This window comes from Salmo trutta, unplaced genomic scaffold (genome assembly GCF_901001165.1).
Source record: "Salmo trutta unplaced genomic scaffold, fSalTru1.1, whole genome shotgun sequence".
Lineage (NCBI taxonomy): Eukaryota > Metazoa > Chordata > Actinopteri > Salmoniformes > Salmonidae > Salmo > Salmo trutta.
In genome coordinates, this window is record NW_021823043.1 from 253,319 (window position 1) to 268,508 (window position 15,190).

General features: G+C 47.4%; 1 protein-coding gene across 9 annotated transcripts in view; it reads left to right on the forward strand.

The window, feature by feature from the left end:
• The window catches only part of LOC115188450 (proline-rich protein 5), a 68,907-nt gene that overhangs the window by 35,453 nt on the left and 18,264 nt on the right, over positions 1-15,190 (forward strand). For all 9 annotated transcript variants that reach the window (XR_003876417.1, XR_003876418.1, XM_029747319.1 and 6 more), the window contains 4 exons: positions 5,524-5,572; positions 7,002-7,059; positions 8,349-8,440; positions 9,367-9,507. Coding sequence is in view for 7 of the 9 variants with exons in the window: in XM_029747319.1 (XP_029603179.1) it covers positions 5,524-5,572; positions 7,002-7,059; positions 8,349-8,440; positions 9,367-9,507 (340 nt within the window). In the remaining 2 variants the exon portion in view is untranslated. The remainder of the gene's footprint in view (positions 1-5,523; positions 5,573-7,001; positions 7,060-8,348; positions 8,441-9,366; positions 9,508-15,190) is intronic.

Consider the following 15,190-nt stretch of genomic DNA (forward strand, 5'->3'; position numbering starts at 1 on the left):
ATGACTCTATATCCTGTCTTCCAGTCAGCTGAGTAACTAGGCTGTTGGACATGACTCTATATCCTGTCTTCCAGTCAGCTGAGTAACTAGGCTGTTGGACATGACTCTACATCCTGTCTTCCAGCTGAGTAACTAGGCTGTTGGACATGACTCTATATCCTGTCTTCCAGTCAGCTGAGTAACTAGGCTGTTGGACATGACTCTATACCCTGTCTTCCAGTCAGCTGAGTAACTAGGCTGTTGGACATGACTCTATATCCTGTCTTCCAGCTGAGTAACTAGGCTGTTGGACATGACTCTATATCCTGTCTTCCAGCTGAGTAACTAGGCTGTTGGACATGACTCTATATCCTGTCTTCCAGCTGAGTAACTAGGCTGTTGGACATGACTCTATATCCTGTCTTCCAGCTGAGTAACTAGGCTGTTGGACATGACTCTACATCCTGTCTTCCAGCTGAGTAACTAGGCTGTTGGACATGACTCTATATCCTGTCTTCCAGCTGAGTAACTAGGCTGTTGGACATGACTCTGTATCCTGTCTTCCAGTCAGCTGAGTAACTAGGCTGTTGGACATGACTCTATATCCTGTCTTCCAGCTGAGTAACTAGGCTGTTGGACATGACTATATCCTGTCTTCCAGTCAGCTGAGTAACTAGGCTGTTGGACATGACTCTAAACCCTGTCTTCCAGCTGAGTAACTAGGCTGTTGGACATGACTCTATATCCTGTCTTCCAGCTGAGTAACTAGGCTGTTGGACATGACTCTATATCCTGTCTTCCAAACAGCTGAGTAACTAGGCTGTTGGACATGACTCTATATCCTGTCTTCCAGTCAGCTGAGTAACTAGGCTGTTGGACATGACTCTATATCCTGTCTTCCAGTCAGCTGAGTAACTAGGCTGTTGGACATGACTCTATATCCTGTCTTCCAGTCAGCTGAGTAACTAGGCTGTTGGACATGACTCTATATCCTGTCTTCCAGTCAGCTGAGTAACTAGGCTGTTGGACATGACTCTATATCCTGTCTTCCAGCTGAGTAACTAGGCTGTTGGACATGACTCTACATCCTGTCTTCCAGCTGAGTAACTAGGCTGTTGGACATGACTCTAAACCCTGTCTTCCAGCTGAGTAACTAGGCTGTTGGACATGACTCTATATCCTGTCTTCCAGTCAGCTGAGTAACTAGGCTGTTGGACATGACTCTATATCCTGTCTTCCAAACAGCTGAGTAACTAGGCTGTTGGACATGACTCTATATCCTGTCTTCCAAACAGCTGAGTAACTAGGCTGTTGGACATGACTCTATACCCTGTCTTCCAGTCAGCTGAGTAACTAGGCTGTTGGACATGACTCTATATCCTGTCTTCCAAACAGCTGAGTAACTAGGCTGTTGGACATGACTCTATATCCTGTCTTCCAGTCAGCTGAGTAACTAGGCTGTTGGACATGACTATATCCTGTCTTCCAGTCAGCTGAGTAACTAGGCTGTTGGACATGACTCTAAACCCTGTCTTCCAGTCAGATTAGAAACTCTGTCAGTCAGTTGCTGCTGTACCAGACATGATGGGTCATTTCCTGTGTGGTTATGAGGAGCCCTGTGACCTTATCATTATGGGATGTGAAAAAGGAAGCACCTGTCTTACTCTCCAGTCCACCACAGGACAGTGGTGTAAAGTACTTAAGTAAAAATACTTTCAAGTACTACTTACGTTGTTTTTGAGGTATCTGTGCTTTACTATTTATATTTATGACAACTTTATTTCACTACATTCCTAAGCAAATAATGTACTTTTTACTCCATAAATTTTCCCTGGAACCCAAAGTACTCGTTACATTGTGAATGCTTAGCAGGACAGAAAAGAAGGCTTAAAAATCCTTCTTTAACCTGTCTCCTCCCCTTCATCTGCAGTGATTGAAGTGGATTTAACAGGTGACGTCAATAAGGGATCATAGCTTTCACCATGTCATGCAAAGAACAGATGTTCTTAATGTTTTGTAAACTCAGTGTATAGATATGCCTTGGCTTTGACCAATCCCTCCTCCATTTCCCTAACCTTTAATAAGTAGGGTACGACACAGTGTTCATAGAGTAAGGTGTTGGTGTTGTCACTGGGCTGAGCGAGTGGGCTTAGGGGTGGGAAAGGGTACAGAGGAGTGACATGTGGTGGCATGAGAGTGAGAAGGATGAGGAAAGAGAGGCAGTGAGAAGGGTGAGGAAAGAGAGTGAGGCAGTGAGAAGGGTGAGGAAAGAGAGAGAGGCAGTGAGAAAGGTGAGGAAAGAGAGAGAGGCAGTGAGAAGGGTGAGGAAAGAGAGTGAGGCAGTGAGAAGGGTGAGGAAAGAGAGAGAGGCAGTGAGAAGGGTGAGGAAAGAGAGAGAGGCAGTGAGAAGGGTGAGGAAAGAGAGTGAGGCAGTGAGAAGGGTGAGGAAAGAGAGTGAGGCAGTGAGAAGGGTGAGGAAAGAGAGAGAGGCAGTGAGAAGGGTGAGGAAAGAGAGAGAGGCAGTGAGAAGGGTGAGGAAAGAGAGTGAGGCAGTGAGAAGGGTGAGGAAAGAGAGAGAGGCAGTGAGAAGGGTGAGGAAAGAGAGTGAGGCAGTGAGAAGGGTGAGGAAAGAGAGTGAGGCAGTGAGAAGGGTGAGGAAAGAGAGAGAGGCAGTGAGAAGGGTGAGGAAAGAGAGTGAGGCAGTGAGAAGGGTGAGGAAAGAGAGTGAGGCAGTGAGAAGGGTGAGGAAAGAGAGAGAGGCAGTGAGAAGGGTGAGGAAAGAGAGAGGCAGTGAGAAGGGTGAGGAAAGAGAGAGAGGCAGTGAGAAGGGTGAGGGAAGAGAGAGAGGCAGTGAGAAGGGTGAGGGAAGAGGGAAGAGAGAGAGGCAGTGAGAAGGGTGAGGAAAGAGAGAGAGGCAGTGAGAAGGGTGAGGAAAGAGAGAGAGGCAGTGAGAAGGGTGAGGAAAGAGAGAGAGGCAGTGAGAAGGGTGAGGGAAGAGAGAGAGGCAGTGAGAAGGGTGAGGAAAGAGAGAGAGGCAGTGAGAAGGGTGAGGAAAGTGTTCAAAGAGAAGGAGACAGGAACAATGTGGCATAGTGTGTCTAGCCTCTGCTTCTGTGTGTCCACCCAGTTCAGTATGGAGGTCAGGAGGGACTGAGACCACCCAGTTCAGTATGGAGGTCAGGAGGGACTGAGACCACCCAGTTCAGTATGGAGATCAGGAGGGACTGAGACCACCCAGTTCAGTATGGAGGTCAGGAGGGACTGAGACCACCCAGTTCAGTATGGAGATCAGGAGGGACTGAGACCACCCAGTTCAGTAAGGATGTCAGGAGGGACTGAGACCACCCAGTTCAGTATGGAGGTCAGGAGGGACTGAGACCACCCAGTTCAGTATGGAGATCAGGAGGGACTGAGACCACCCAGTTCAGTATGGAGGTCAGGAGGGACTGAGACCACCCAGTTCAGTATGGAGGTCAGGAGGGACTGAGACCACCCAGTTCAGTATGGAGATCAGGAGGGACTGAGACCACCCAGTTCAGTATGGAGGTCAGGAGGGACTGAGACCACCCAGTTCAGTATGGAGGTCAGGAGGGACTGAGACCACCCAGTTCAGTATGGAGGTCAGGAGGGACTGAGACCACCCAGTTCAGTATGGAGATCAGGAGGGACTGAGACCACCCAGTTCAGTATGGAGGTCAGGAGGGACTGAGACCACCCAGTTCAGTATGGAGGTCAGGAGGGACTGAGACCACCCAGTTCAGTAAGGATGTCAGGAGGGACTGAGACCACCCAGTTCAGTATGGAGGTCAGGAGGGACTGAGACCACCCAGTTCAGTATGGAGATCAGGAGGGACTGAGACCACCCAGTTCAGTATGGAGGTCAGGAGGGACTGAGACCACCCAGTTCAGTATGGAGGTCAGGAGGGACTGAGACCACCCAGTTCAGTATGGAGATCAGGAGGGACTGAGACCACCCAGTTCAGTATGGAGGTCAGGAGGGACTGAGACCACCCAGTTCAGTATGGAGGTCAGGAGGGACTGAGACCACCCAGTTCAGTATGGAGGTCAGGAGGGACTGAGACCACCCAGTTCAGTATGGAGGTCAGGAGGGACTGAGACCACCCAGTTCAGTATGGAGATCAGGAGGGACTGAGACCACCCAGTTCAGTATGGAGGTCAGGAGGGACTGAGCCCACCCAGTTCAGTATGGAGGTCAGGAGGGACTGAGACCACCCAGTTCAGTATGGAGGTCAGGAGGGACTGAGACCACCCAGTTTAGTATGGAGGTCAGGAGGGACTGAGACCACCCAGTTCAGTATGGAGGTCAGGAGGGACTGAGACCACCCAGTTCAGTATGGAGGATACCAGTATCAATGTATTTATTCCATGGCAAAAATGAAAACACGACGCAGACTAAACTCTTTGGTTCTTTAAAAACCTGCTGTATGTAACATATTGTGTTCTATAACTTGTGAAATAAATACATGTGACTCTGGATGACAACTCTGGATGATGTTTGTTTCCACCACTAGGGCTGTTTTCCTAAAGAATTTAACTGTGGGGAGAGTTTCTTACTATATGACTGTTACAGAGTTTGTTGAAAATGTGTTGTTCCCTAACCCTAGCTTCATGTCCACACCCCAGCTCAACCTTAACCCTAGCCATAACCCCAACCGTTACCCTAACCCTAGCCCAAACCGTTACCCTAACCCTTACCCTAGCCATAACCCAAACCATTACCCTCACCCTAACCCTAGCGTAACCCAAACCATTACCCTAATGCTAACCCTAGCCATAACCCAAACCCATTACCCTCACCCTAACCCTAGCCATAACCCAAATCATTACCCTAACGCTAACCATAACCCAAACCCGTTACCCTAACGCTAACCATAACCCGTTACCCTAACGCTAACCATAACCCAAACCCGTTACCCTAACGCTAACCATAACCAAAACCCGTTACCCTAACGCTAACCATAACCCAAACCCGTTACCCTAACGCTAACCATAACCCAAACCCGTTACCCTAACGCTAACCATAACCCAAACCCGTTACCCTAACGTTAACGCTAACCATAACCCAAACCCATTACCCTAACGCTAACCATAACCCAAACCCGTTACCCTAACGCTAACCATAACCCAAACCCGTTACCCTAACGCTAACGCTAACCATAACCCGTTACCCTAACGCTAACCATAACCCAAACCCGTTACCCTAACGCTAACCATAACCCAAACCCGTTACCCTAACGCTAACCATAACCCAAACCCGTTACCTAACGCTAACCATAACCCAAACCCGTTACCCTAACGCTAACCATAACCCAAACCCGTTACCCTAACGCTAACGCTAACCATAACCCAAACCCGTTACCCTAACGCTAACCATAACCCAAACCCGTTACCCTAACGCTAACCATAACCCAAACCCGTCACCCTAACGCTAACCATAACCCAAACCCGTTACCCTAACGCTAACATAATGTTACCTTCACAACGCTAACTGGTCACTGATCTTAAACTGCTGTTTTCTTCTAGGCAACTACTGAAGACGGAGCTGGGCTCTTTCTTCACTGAATACCTCCAGGTAAGAGACTGTCTCTCTGCACCTCAGCACTGATATGAACATGACTCTGATATCGCTAATATTACTCTGATATGAACATGACTCTGATATTGCTAACATTACTCTGATATTACTAACATTACTCTGATATTACTAACATTACTCTGATATTACTAATATTACATGGATATTACTAGCATTACTCTGATATTACTAACATTACTATGATATTACTAGCATTACTCTGATATTACTAACATTACTATGATATTACTAATAGTACTCTGATATTACTAACATTACTCTGATATTACTAACATTACTATGATATTACTAACATTCCTCTGATATTACTAACATTACTCTGCTATTACTAACGTTACTCTGCTATTACTAATGTTACTCTGCTATTACTAATGTTACTCTGATATCACTAATATTACATGGATATTACTAACATTACTCTGATATCACTAATATTACATGGATATTACTAATATTACTCTGATATTACTAACGTTACTCTGATATTACTAACATTACTCTGATATTACTAACATTACTCTGATATTACTAACATTACTCTGATATTACTAACATTACTCTGATATTACTAACATTACTCTGATATCACTAATATTACATGGGTATTACTAACATTACTCTGATAGTACTAATATTACTCTGCTATTATTAACATTACTCTGATATCACTAATAGTACATGGATATTACTAACATTACTCTGATATTACTAACATTACTCTGATATTACTAACATTACTCTGATATTACTAATATTACTCTGCTATTATTAACATTACTCTGATATCACTAATAGTACATGGATATTACTAACATTACTCTGATATTAATAACATTACTCTGATGTTACTAACGGTACTCTGATATTACTAATATTACATGGATATTACTAACATTACTCTGATATTACTAACATTACTCTGATATTACTAACATTACTCTGATATTACTAATATTACATGGATATTACTAACATTACTCTGATATTACTAACATTACTCTGATGTTACTAACGGTACTCTGATATTACTAACATTACTCTGATGTTACTAACGTTACTCTGATATTACTAATATTACTTTGATATTACTAATATTACTCTGATATTACTAACATTACTCTGATATTACTAACATTACTCTGATATTACTAACATTACTCTGATATTACTAATATTACTCTGATATTACTAACGTTACTCTGATATTACTAATATTACTCTGATATTACTAATATTACTCTGATATTACTAACATTACTCTGATGTTACTAACATTACTCTGATGTTACTAACATTACTCTGATATTACTAACATTACTCTGATATTACTAATATTACTCTTAATATTGTAAAAAAAAGTCCTGGTCGTGGAATATGAAGCCATGTTTTCTTTCCTCCTCTGCAGAATCAGCTGCTGACAAAGGGAATGGTGATACTGAGGGACAAAATGCGTTTCTATGAAGGTATGTATCATGTTACATTACTAATACAATAAAGATGCAGCACTGTTTGAAGTACTGTCGTAATACTGTTTGAAGTACTGTCGTAGTACTGTTTGAAGTACTGTCGTAGTACTGTTTGAAGTACTGTTTGAAGTACTGTCGTAGTACTGTTTGAAGTACTGTCATGGTACTGTTTAAAGTACTATTTGAAGTACTGTTTGAAGTACTGTCATAGCATTGTTTGAAGTACTGTCATAGTACTGTTTGAAGTACTGGTTGGTCATGATGTAGCCTATTGTGGCCCATTATCGTCTCTGTTGAGATATTGTCAAGTGGTGAAGACGCTCAAACCACCTGACCCTGACATCAAGTACACAGCTTATTTCTGCTAAAGTGCTATTGTCATGGCGACCAGACAGGAAGTGTTACTAACGTCACCAGCCCTCAGACCACAACCAGATGTGAGATTTGACATTGTTGAAGAAGTTGAACCAGGCCTCGTCCCTCACCCTCCTATCCTTCCTCCCTCCCTTTACTGCCTCTCTTCGGTTCCTCGTCTGCTGCCAGTCAGTCAGCTTCTCACAATAGAACCCTTTCAAAATGACTTGGCCTCTTCAGATGGTTGAACCCAGTAGCCCTCTGCTCCAGCTGTGACCCAGCCGTCCCCACCCCCGTGACCCAGCCGTCCCCACCCCCGTGACCCAGCCGTCCCCACCCCCGTGACCCAGCCGTCCCCACCCCCGTGACCCAGCCGTTCCCACCAGCGTGATCCAGCCGTCCCCACCCCTGTGACCCAGCCGCCCCCACCCCCGTAACACAGCCGTCCCCACCCCCGTAACACAGCCGTCCCCACCCCCGTAACACAGCCGTCCCCACCCCCGTAACACAGCCGTCCCCACCCCCATAACACAGCCGTCCCCACCCCCATAACACAGCCGTCCCCACCACCGTGACCCAGCCGTCCCCACCACCGTGACCCAGCCGTCCCCACCCCCGTAACACAGCCGTCCCCACCACCGTGACCCAGCCGCCCACACCACTGTGCCATTTGGCAGCACTGCTCAGAAACGGCTAACTGATAACTAAATCTCTCTCTGGATTCCCTCTGCCACAAGCAGGTCTCAGATCTCAGTGTGTGGAGCCAGCTCTCTGCTGGTGTTTGTGGTTTTGAGGATCCGTAACAGTATCTGTGACAAACCATGAGAAATTACAACATATCAAACATAGAACATTCACACTTTTGAGTCTATGCTAATTAGCACCAAGTGCTAATTTCTGATTGGTTATTTTGACTTCCTGGTTGTCTTCAGGTCAGAAGCTATTGGACTCCTTGGCAGAGACGTGGGACTTCTTCTTCTGTGATGTTCTGTCCATGCTTCAGGCTATCTTCTACCCAGTACAGGTACAGTTACTCATTTTGGGTGTCAGTACTGTTTATATTTAGTTGCAGGAGCTCCACAATACTTGTGAGCTAATATTCTATAAGAGGAACAGCAGCTCAAGCAGTAGAACATTTGAGGTGCTGGTACTCAGCTCTGGTGAGCTCCTGTCCAAGTCAAGCACTGGTTACTTCTCCCTGTAGTGTTTCCGTTGTATTCAGACAACTAAAAAGCCACATACAGTAGCCACTTGAACAGTAAGTTAATTTGTCAACAGTCCAGTGCACATTCTTCCACAACAGACTTTTCCAAAACAAATGAGGAGAATTTGATAGATTTTCCAAAAGCATTTCAACATACAATAGAATGTTGAGTGGCCCTAAGCATGGTGTGTGTGTGTGTGTGTGTGTGTGTGTCTCTCTCTCTCTCTCTCTCTCTCTCTCTCTCTCTCTCTGTGTGTGTCTCTGTGTGTAGGTGTGTGTCTGTCTCTCTCTCTCTGTGTCTCTCTCTCTCTATGTGTTTCTATGTGTGTGCATGTCTGTGTGTAATCTGTGTGTGTAATCTGTGTGTGTAATCTGTGTGTGTAATCTCTGTGTGTGTGATCTCTGTGTGTGATCTCTGTGTGTGTAATCTCTCTGTGTGTAATCTCTGTGTAATCTCTGTGTGTGTAATCTCTGTGTGTGTAATCTCTGTGTGTAATCTCTCTGTGTAATCTGTGTGTGTGATCTCTGTGTGTAATCTCTGTGTGTGATCTGTGTGTGTAATCTCTGTGTGTAATCTGTGTGTGTAATCTGTGTGTGTGATCTGTGTGTGTAATCTGTGTGTGTAATCTGTGTGTGTAATCTCTGTGTGTGTAATCTCTGTGTGTGTAATCTCTGTGTGTAATCTCTGTGTGTGTAATCTGTGTGTGTAATCTCTGTGTGTGTAATCTGTGTGTAATCTCCACCAGGGTAAGGAGCCGTCGGTGCGGCAGCTGGCCCTGCTTCACTTCAGGAGCATTATCACTCTGAACATCAAGCTGGAGGACGCCCTGTCCCGCCCCCGCGCCCGTGTCCCCCCCTCTATCATACAGATGCTGCTTATACTGCAGGTAGGGAGTAGAGACACACACACACACACACACACACACACACACACACACACACACACACAGTCAAACACGTACAGAGGCATACACTCAGACACACACACCTAAGGACTCAAATCAAATGTTATTTGTCACATCGTAAACAACAGGTGTAGACTAACAATGAAATGCTTCCTGACGGGCCCTTCCCAACAACGCAGAGAGAAAAATATAGAAAAGATAATAACACAAGGAATAACGATAATGAGTAACGATAACATGGCTATATACACAGGGTACCAGTACTGAGTTGATGTGCTGGGGTACGAGGAAATAACTTGGCTATATACACAGGGTACCAGTACTGAGTTGATGTGCTGGGGTACGAGGAAATAACTTGGCTATATACACAGGGTACCAGTACTGAGTTGATGTGCTGGGGTACGAGGTAATAACTTGGCTATATACACAGGGTACCAGTACTGAGTTGATGTGCTGGGGTACGAGGTAATAACTTGGCTATATACACAGGGTACCAGTACTGAGTTGTTGTGCTGGGGTACGAGGTAATAACATGGCTATATACACAGGGTACCAGTACTGAGTTGATGTGCTGGGGTACGAGGTAATAACTTGACTATATACACGGGGTACCAGTACTGAGTTGATGTGCTGGGGTACGAGGAAATAACTTGGCTATATACACGGGGTACCAGTACTGAGTTGATGTGCTGGGGTACGAGGTAATAACATGGCTATATACACGGGGTACCAGTACCAAGTCGATGTGCAGGGGTACAAAGTAACTGAGGTAGATATGTACATATAGGTAGGGATAAAGTGACTAGGCAACAGGATAGATAATAAACAGTCGCAGCAGCTCCTGTGATGAGTCCAAAGAGTTAAATTCTCTGCAGTATCATAAATAGCAGACTACACCATTTCCTTGATGAACACAATATCCTGAGCAGAAGCCAGATTGGATTTCTAAAAAATGATCATACAACAGACCACATTTACACCCTCCACACTCTAATTGACCAACAAGTAAACCAAAACAAAGGCACAATCTACTCGTGTTTTGTAGACTTCAAGAAAGCATTTGATTTAATTTGGCACAAAGGTCTTTTTTTAACTAATAGAAAGTGGAATTGGAGGGAAAACATATTATGTTATTAAATCAGTGTACAATAAAAACAAATGTGGGGTTAAAATTGGCAACAAGCAAACAGACTTCTTCTCTCAGGGACGTGGAGTGAAACAGGGCTGCTCAATAAGTCCAACACTATTTAACATCTACATTCATGAATTGGCAAAAACATTAGAAGAATCTGCAGCACCTGGTCTCACCCTGCACAACACTGAAGTGTCTGCTGTACGCAGATGACCTGGTGCTGCTGTCTCCCACTAAGGAGGAGTTACAGCAGCACCTAGATCATCTGCACCGGTTGTCCTGGGCTCTGACCGTTAACCACAGGTTCTGTCAGACCTGGGCTCTGACCGTTAACCACAGGTTCTGTTAGACCTGGGCTCTGACCGTTAACCACAGGTTCTGTCAGACCTGGGCTCTGACCGTTAACCACAGGTTCTGTTAGACCTGGGCTCTGACCGTTAACCACAGGTTCTGTTAGACCTGGGCTCTGACCGTTAACCACAGGTTCTGTCAGATCTGGGCTCTGACCGTTAACCACAGGTTATGTCAGACCTGGGCTCCCATAGAGCCTCAGGACAGCAGTCAGCCAGCTGGTTCTGAGGCTCAGTTCACTAACCCAAACCAACCCCATAGAGCCTCAGGACAGCAGTCAGAAAATCTGGCCCAACCAAATCATCACAACGCAAAAAGAAAAATACATCACCTATTGGAAAGACACCACAAAAAAAATCCAAGTAAACTTCAATGCTACAGACAGTACTTGGTGGCAGACTATCTGACCACTGTGACTTATAGAAAACTGAGGAAAACACTGACTAGGTACAGACTCAGTGAGCACAGTCTGGCTATAGAGACAGGTCATCACAGACAAACCTGGCTGCCCAGAGAGGACAGTCTGGCTATAGAGACCAGTCATCACAGACAAACCTGGCTGTCCAGAGAGGACAGTCTGGCTATAGAGACAGGTCATCACAGACAAACCTGGCTGCCCAGAGAGGACAGTCTGGCTACAGAGACCAGTCATCACAGACAAACCTGGCTGTCCAGAGAGGACAGTCTGGCTATAGAGACCGGTCATCACAGACAAACCTGGCTGCCCAGAGAGGACAGTCTGGCTACAGAGACAGGTCATCACAGACAAACCTGGCTGCCCAGAGAGGACAGTCTGGCTACAGAGACAGGTCATCACAGAAAAACCTGGATGCCCAGAGAGGACAGTCTGGCTACAGAGACCGGTCATCACAGACAAACCTGGCTGCCCAGAGAGGACAGTCTGGCTACAGAGACAGGTCATCACAGACAAACCTGGCTGCCCAGAGAGGACAGTCTGGCTACAGAGACCGGTCATCACAGACAAACCTGGCTGCCCAGAGAGGACAGTCTGGCTACAGAGACAGGTCATCACAGACAAACCTGGCTGCCCAGAGAGGACAGTCTGGCTACAGAGACAGGTCATCACAGACAAACCTGGCTGCCCAGAGAGGACAGTCTGGCTACAGAGACCGGTCATCACAGACAAACCTGGCTGCCCAGAGAGGACAGTCTGGCTACAGAGACAGGTCATCACAGACAAACCTGGCTGCCCAGAGAGGACAGTCTGGCTACAGAGACCGGTCATCACAGACAAACCTGGCTGCCCAGAGAGGACAGTCTGGCTATAGAGACCGGTCATCACAGGCAAACCTGGCTGCCCAGAGAGGACAGTCTGGCTATAGAGACCGGTCATCACAGACAAACCTGGCTGTCCAGAGAGGACAGTCTGGCTATAGAGACAGGTCGTCACAGACAAACCTGGCTGCCCAGAGAGGACAGTCTGGCTATAGAGACAGGTCGTCACAGACAAACCTGGCTGTCCAGAGAGGACAGTCTGGCTATAGAGACCGGTCATCACAGACAAACCTGGCTGCCCAGAGAGGACAGTCTGGCTACAGAGACCGGTCATCACAGACAAACCTGGCTGCCCAGAGAGCACAGTCTGGCTATAGAGACCGGTCATCACAGGCAAACCTGGCTGCCCAGAGAGGACAGTCTGGCTATAGAGACAGGTCATCACAGGCAAACCTGGCTGTCCAGAGAGGACAGTCTGGCTATAGAGACAGGTCGTCACAGTTAAACCTGGCTGCCCAGAGAGGACAGTCTGGCTACAGAGACCGGTCATCACAGACAAACCTGGCTGCCCAGAGAGGACAGTCTGGCTATAGAGACAGGTCATCACAGGCAAACCTGGCTGTCCAGAGAGGACAGTCTGGCTATAGAGACAGGTCATCACAGGCAAACCTGGCTGTCCAGAGAGGACAGTCTGGCTATAGAGACAGGTCATCACAGGCAAACCTGGCTGTCCAGAGAGGACAGTCTGGCTATAGAGACAGGTCATCACAGGCAAACCTGGCTGTCCAGAGAGGACAGTCTGGCTATAGAGACAGGTCGTCACAGACAAACCTGGCTGCCCAGAGAGGACAGTCTGGCTACAGAGACCAGTCATCACAGACAAACCTGGCTGCCCAGAGAGGACAGTCTGGCTACAGAGACAGGTCATCACAGACAAACCTGGCTGCCCAGAGAGGACAGTCTGGCTACAGAGACAGGTCATCACAGACAAACCTGGCTGCCCAGAGAGGACAGTCTGGCTACAGAGACCGGTCATCACAGACAAACCTGGCTGCCCAGAGAGGACAGTCTGGCTACAGAGACAGGTCATCACAGACAAACCTGGCTGCCCAGAGAGGACAGTCTGGCTACAGAGACCGGTCATCACAGACAAACCTGGCTGCCCAGAGAGGACAGTCTGGCTACAGAGACAGGTCATCACAGACAAACCTGGCTGCCCAGAGAGGACAGTCTGGCTACAGAGACAGGTCATCACAGACAAACCTGGCTGCCCAGAGAGGACAGTCTGGCTACAGAGACCGGTCATCACAGACAAACCTGGCTGCCCAGAGAGGACAGTCTGGCTACAGAGACAGGTCATCACAGACAAACCTGGCTGCCCAGAGAGGACAGTCTGGCTACAGAGACCGGTCATCACAGACAAACCTGGCTGCCCAGAGAGGACAGTCTGGCTATAGAGACCGGTCATCACAGGCAAACCTGGCTGCCCAGAGAGGACAGTCTGGCTATAGAGACCGGTCGTCACAGACAAACCTGGCTGTCCAGAGAGGACAGTCTGGCTATAGAGACAGGTCGTCACAGACAAACCTGGCTGCCCAGAGAGGACAGTCTGGCTATAGAGACAGGTCGTCACAGACAAACCTGGCTGTCCAGAGAGGACAGTCTGGCTATAGAGACCGGTCATCACAGACAAACCTGGCTGCCCAGAGAGGACAGTCTGGCTACAGAGACCGGTCATCACAGACAAACCTGGCTGCCCAGAGAGCACAGTCTGGCTATAGAGACCGGTCATCACAGGCAAACCTGGCTGCCCAGAGAGGACAGTCTGGCTATAGAGACAGGTCATCACAGGCAAACCTGGCTGTCCAGAGAGGACAGTCTGGCTATAGAGACAGGTCGTCACAGTTAAACCTGGCTGCCCAGAGAGGACAGTCTGGCTACAGAGACCGGTCATCACAGACAAACCTGGCTGCCCAGAGAGGACAGTCTGGCTATAGAGACAGGTCATCACAGGCAAACCTGGCTGTCCAGAGAGGACAGTCTGGCTATAGAGACAGGTCATCACAGACAAACCTGGCTGTCCAGAGAGGACAGTCTGGCTATAGAGACAGGTCATCACAGGCAAACCTGGCTGTCCAGAGAGGACAGTCTGGCTATAGAGACAGGTCATCACAGACAAACCTGGCTGTCCAGAGAGGACAGTCTGGCTACAGAGACCGGTCATCACAGGCAAACCTGGCTGCCCAGAGAGGACAGTCTGGCTACAGAGACCGGTCATCACAGACAAACCTGGCTGCCCAGAGAGGACAGTCTGGCTACAGAGACCGGTCATCACAGACAAACCTGGCTGCCCAGAGAGGACAGTCTGGCTACAGAGACCGGTCATCACAGACAAACCTGGCTGCCCAGAGAGGACAGTCTGGCTACAGAGACCGGTCATCACAGACAAACCTGGCTGCCCAGAGAGGACAGTCTGGCTACAGAGACCGGTCATCACAGGCAAACCTGGCTGCCCAGAGAGGACAGTCTGGCTACAGAGACCGGTCATCACAGGCAAACCTGGCTGCCCAGAGAGGACAGGCTGTGCTCACTCTGCTCCAAGGGAGAGGTAGAGACAGAGCTGCATTTCCTATTACACCGTGGCAAATACTCAGACCTAAGAGAATAGTGCTTTCCCAAAATTATTATTCAGTACAAAGAATTTGAAACCATAAAATATATTTAACTATAAAATATTTATTGGGTGAAAAGCCAATATGTGCAGTTTTGTCAGCCAAATATGTGTCCTCCTGCCACAACCTGAGGGACAGCCAAATATGTGTCCTCCTGCCACAACCTGAGGGAGAGCCAAATATGTGTCCTCCTGCCACAACCTGAGGGACAGCCAAATATGTGTCCTCCTGCCACAACCTGAGGGACAGCCAAATATGTGTCCTCCTGCCACAA